The 4,427-nt window shown below is 34.9% G+C and overlaps 1 protein-coding gene across 4 annotated transcripts; it reads left to right on the top strand.

The window, feature by feature from the left end:
• The first annotated feature begins 1,744 nt into the window (after positions 1 to 1,744).
• On the top strand, positions 1,745 to 3,575 carry LOC110108751 (putative Myb family transcription factor At1g14600). Of its 4 annotated transcripts, none has more exons than XM_020839545.2 (5): positions 1,745 to 2,182; positions 2,322 to 2,398; positions 2,494 to 2,530; positions 2,656 to 2,767; positions 2,853 to 3,575. In XM_020839545.2, the coding sequence occupies exons 1-5, from the start codon at positions 1,933 to 1,935 to the stop codon at positions 3,340 to 3,342; spliced, it is 966 nt and encodes a 321-aa protein (XP_020695204.1). In that variant the 5' UTR covers positions 1,745 to 1,932; the 3' UTR covers positions 3,343 to 3,575. The 4 variants fall into 4 exon arrangements, with proteins under 4 accessions (XP_020695204.1, XP_020695194.1, XP_020695186.1 ...); XM_020839535.2 differs by having other exon boundaries at positions 2,653 to 2,767; XM_020839527.2 differs by having other exon boundaries at positions 2,322 to 2,401.
• Positions 3,576 to 4,427: the final 852 nt, after the last annotated feature.

Raw genomic sequence — 4,427 nt, 5'->3', positions numbered from 1 at the left:
ATGAAATATAATAATCAAGTTTTAACAATAATGATAAATGATCATCTAAGTAACTGAGCACCAATAGAATGCAGATCAATGTCTCTCACGGTCCCACCTTGACTAAATATTCAAAATATAAGCAATTAAGAACTATTACACTACATTTAATCAACTTATCTAACCTGAAGAGTGAAGAAGAATACATGAAACATTTCCTACATAATAAATGCACATTAATGATTTAAGTTTAACATTTATCCACCATTGACCACTGTCACTGTCTCACAAACCAATTACACTGTATTAAATCCCTGATGCCACATAATAACTTATATATCCATAATGCATAATGATAAATTGGTAGTAGTAAACTTGCAGTGCTGTTGTAGAGTGCACACTATAGGAGTATATATATAATCGTATATAGGAAACAACTAACAAGATAACAAGAAATACAATTCTTTAACATAAGAACTATTTAACCCTAAAAAAAACAAAGCCCTAACAATTTGAAAAGAAAATTGGGCAAAAAATGATTATCTAATTTTTCTATCCTAACTACTTTAATGCAAAAACCAAAATCTAGAGGTCCTACACAATAATTCCATTGGAAGGAGCAAACCGATACAAGATCCATCGGCAAAGCAAAAACCAACAGCGAAAACAGTAAAACTAAAAAAATATGGTCGTGACTTACGACTCAATAACGAATAAACTAAAAAAATAAAGATTATGCAAGAGGGCCAAAGAGAGCTTCGGGCTTGAGGTGGAGGAGACTTGAGATCAAACCCTAAACTGATGAAGTTAGAGACATAGAGGTTAGAGATGAGAGATAAAAAAAAAAGAGAGGTTAGAGCTGAGAGACAATACACATAGAAATGTGGTTGTGATAGGGTACTGATATGCGTAGAAATGTGAATAGAACCTAAATAATAATCGGACTACTCACAGCTCACTGCGTTGTGTCGCGAGTCAATTTGAGTCGCAATTGAGTTTTCGGGTTGGCCCATAATTTGAAATTGTTTGGAATTGGGGATCCGAACCCAACCCGTTTTCAAAGGGGTTGACCCTAACCTGAAAATTCGAGTTGTGTTTTTATGTCGTGTTAATTTTTGACACTTCTATGAGTATGTAGCTGACTAAAACTAATTTTTTGTGCCAGTTATTATGCCCTTACTTTTATCGCTTTTGTTCCTCTTTGGTCCTATTTTTTATTTCTCTTTTTTTTTTTCCATATTTTTTGAGGCTAAAATTCCTTTTTATATTTCCATCTTAATAACAAAAATATGATCCTTTTTGTTAAAAATAAATAATCTTGAACCTGAAATTTTGTTATAGAAACCAAGCCGGGTCAGCTTATCTGGTCAATTTTAACACGTTACCTCAAAATCAGAGAAAGCTTGGCTTTCAGAGATGGATGCAGTTATAACCTTTTTTTTTTCCTCGACAATTAAGAAGATCAGGCGATCATGAGGCATACTTTAAATAAATGCGACATGCATATCTGGCGGCTACTTGTTTTTATCTGGAGAGCTTCCGTGATTCTCTCGAGTCATTTCCTTCTCTGTATATAGGTTCAGGTCTCTATCACAGACAACTCATATTTATCTACTCTTCATCTTATATTCTTCATCCATGCATGGATGATGTGCATACATACACGATAACACTAACCCGACCTACCCATTTACTACTATGCATGGTACAACATATGTCACATGCACACATCTAAACATAAAATAAACATAGCAGACACAACTGCAAGAAGAAAAAAATATAGTTTTGTAAGCTAGGGTTTTCAGAACCTCTCTTTCAGCCTTCCTTCTTCCTTCCTTTCAATACTTTCAGGAGAGCTACAGCTGCAAAAATGTCCTAGAGAAGGCAATCAAAGCGAAAGTATCTTAATTTGTTGCTTTTTATCCATTGAAGAAGAAGAAAAAAGGACTTGTTATGGACAGTGCTTGTTCAGAGGGGTCTGAAAACCCTAATCTTTCCGAGAAAGATGAAGATGATGAAGAAGGAGATGAGAACCCTAAGACTGAAGGAAGCTCAAGCAACAGCACCGTTGAAGAAGGCGAAAGGAAGATTAATTCGGGGTCCGTGAGGCAGTATAACAGATCCAAAATTCCAAGGCTTCGGTGGACTCCAGATCTCCATATGTGCTTTGTTCGAGCGGTGGAAAGACTTGGCGGTCAAGATCGTTAGTTTTCTTCAATTCTCCTTTTAAACTCTCCCCATATTTTTTTGTTTTCATTACAGCTTATTCCCTTAAATATGTTCTTTATTCTTTTTTTGTCCTACAGTTTTCTGATTTTTGTTATTGCCTTTGTGATTTGCAGGAGCAACACCTAAGCTAGTTCTCCAACTCATGAACGTTAGAGGCCTCAGCATCGCACATGTCAAAAGCCATTTGCAAGTGGTTATTAGTCCTGTTTCTATTTTTAATTAACTTCTAATAATTTTTACTTTTGTGTTGATTTTTATATAATTTTTCTAATTTCTACACATCAGATGTATCGAAGCAAGAAGATTGATGATTCTGGCCAAGGTATTACTGATTTTTACAAAACATGCATTAGCTTCAGACAGTTATTCTGCAATCAAACTTTGAATTCCAATATAAACAGATAAAACGAACAAATTGATAAAATTTGCTCCCTTAAATTTCGGCAGTTGCTATTAATCCAATTCGAACACTGATCGAACGCGAAGATCAGCGGAATTTATACAGGCATAGTAATCTAGCAATCCTAAATGGTTTTGAGCAAAGATATTCAAACTTGAGGTATGCAAATCCCTTCATTTTTTTTTTAGCTTAATTGATTATTTAAATAATTATTATTTCCATGACAAATCTCTCACCTCTATAGATATGCCTCTTCATGGATTGGTCATGGGTTTTGGAATTCCTTAAGACCAGGATCTTACAGTCCTGCAGCTGATACTTCCTTCCTTACTCATCAGAGACCTATGAGCAATTGGGACTTCCATACACGTAGCTCTTCCATTAATGTTAGAGCTAACACAAGCAGTAATGAAACAAAACTAAACCACAAAGAATTCAATTCCATGCATTATAATGAGAACGAAATACCACAAAATATGACAATGAGACCAATATTGAAGGAAGAAGACAATGAACCAGATCTGAATTTATCTTTAAATATTGCCACGAGGAAGGAGAAGAGGAAGAGAACATGGGAGGAAGAAGAGGAAGAGGACAACAGACTTTCTCTCTCTTTGTCTTCTACTCTATCAAGACAGGAAGAAGGATTCAGAAGGAAAGGCCTAATGGTTAGCGAATTTGAGGCTGGGAATCAGCAAGCAAAGGTGACGAGTACTCTAGATCTGACTATATGAGTAGTAGTGTAGTGAGATCTTGCGGTACTTGTCCATTAATGCTTAGGGAGGTAACGAACATTTGTTCCTACATAGCTTCGATTTCTGTGCTTTGTTATTTTTCAGTCATCTTTAGTTGTGTAGCCTAATATGACAGTAATTACCTTATTATATATATATAATGCCTTCTCGGTTTCAACACTGGGTAAGTAATATATATATCATCGATATATATAATATTTATATATTCCAGATTTGGTCTTTTCCTATGTGACAACAGATTAGTTGAATGATACCTTTCTAAACGTTGAAAATGGTGTGGTGTGACTTGACATGACACCTGCCTAACTGGTCTTTGGATTAATTAATGCCTGCTTGCTCCTAACTCCTATGCTGCTAGAAATATAGATTTTAAATGTTATTTTCCTGTATATTTCATGGTCCTTTGGTTGAATGATAATAGTTTATTTTTATTTGACGATACTTGTTTTCATTATCTTCCCCTATTTGTTTTCGATAAGATCATAGGCTCTTCATGCAATGCTTCCCAACCCCCCAACATAGCTCATGACTCGGCCATCTCAATAAAAGAAAAACAAATCATCAAGAGTGTTTTTGTGAACCTAAATATTGATCAATAAAGGACAAGCCAAGCAGCAAAGCATATGCCGTAACAGGATACTTCTTAGAACACACTAAGCTTAGCCAGTACATTATCTGCATTATGTTAATGCTGTATCCCATAAAAAAAAAAATATGACATTGCTAGCTAGAAGCTCCCATTATATCATAATCCATTAAATATATAATATTATGTTACAGCAGAAGATTTGTATGATGAGGACTGCAATGAGAACCGGTGAACCAATTTTTTTTAATTGAAATAGCATAAAGAGGATGGATAAAATATGTTAATTTGATAGATGAAAATGAGTTAGTTTTAGTAAAGGGAACTTTGCCACTTGTTAGAGGGTATCATTAATTTTTTTGAGCTGTATATGTTCTTAGCATTCACATTTTAGAGGAAAGGAGGCATGACTACTTGCAACTTTGTTGACTTTTCTGGATTAAGCCTGCCCCATTCAAATGTTTTGAAAATGACTGAA

The sequence above is a fragment of the Dendrobium catenatum genome, unplaced genomic scaffold (genome assembly GCF_001605985.2).
Source record: "Dendrobium catenatum unplaced genomic scaffold, ASM160598v2 fragScaff_scaffold_231, whole genome shotgun sequence".
NCBI classification, from domain to species: domain Eukaryota; kingdom Viridiplantae; phylum Streptophyta; class Magnoliopsida; order Asparagales; family Orchidaceae; genus Dendrobium; species Dendrobium catenatum.
Note: the sequence above shows the minus strand (reverse complement) of the source record. Positions and strands in the feature narration are given on the sequence as shown.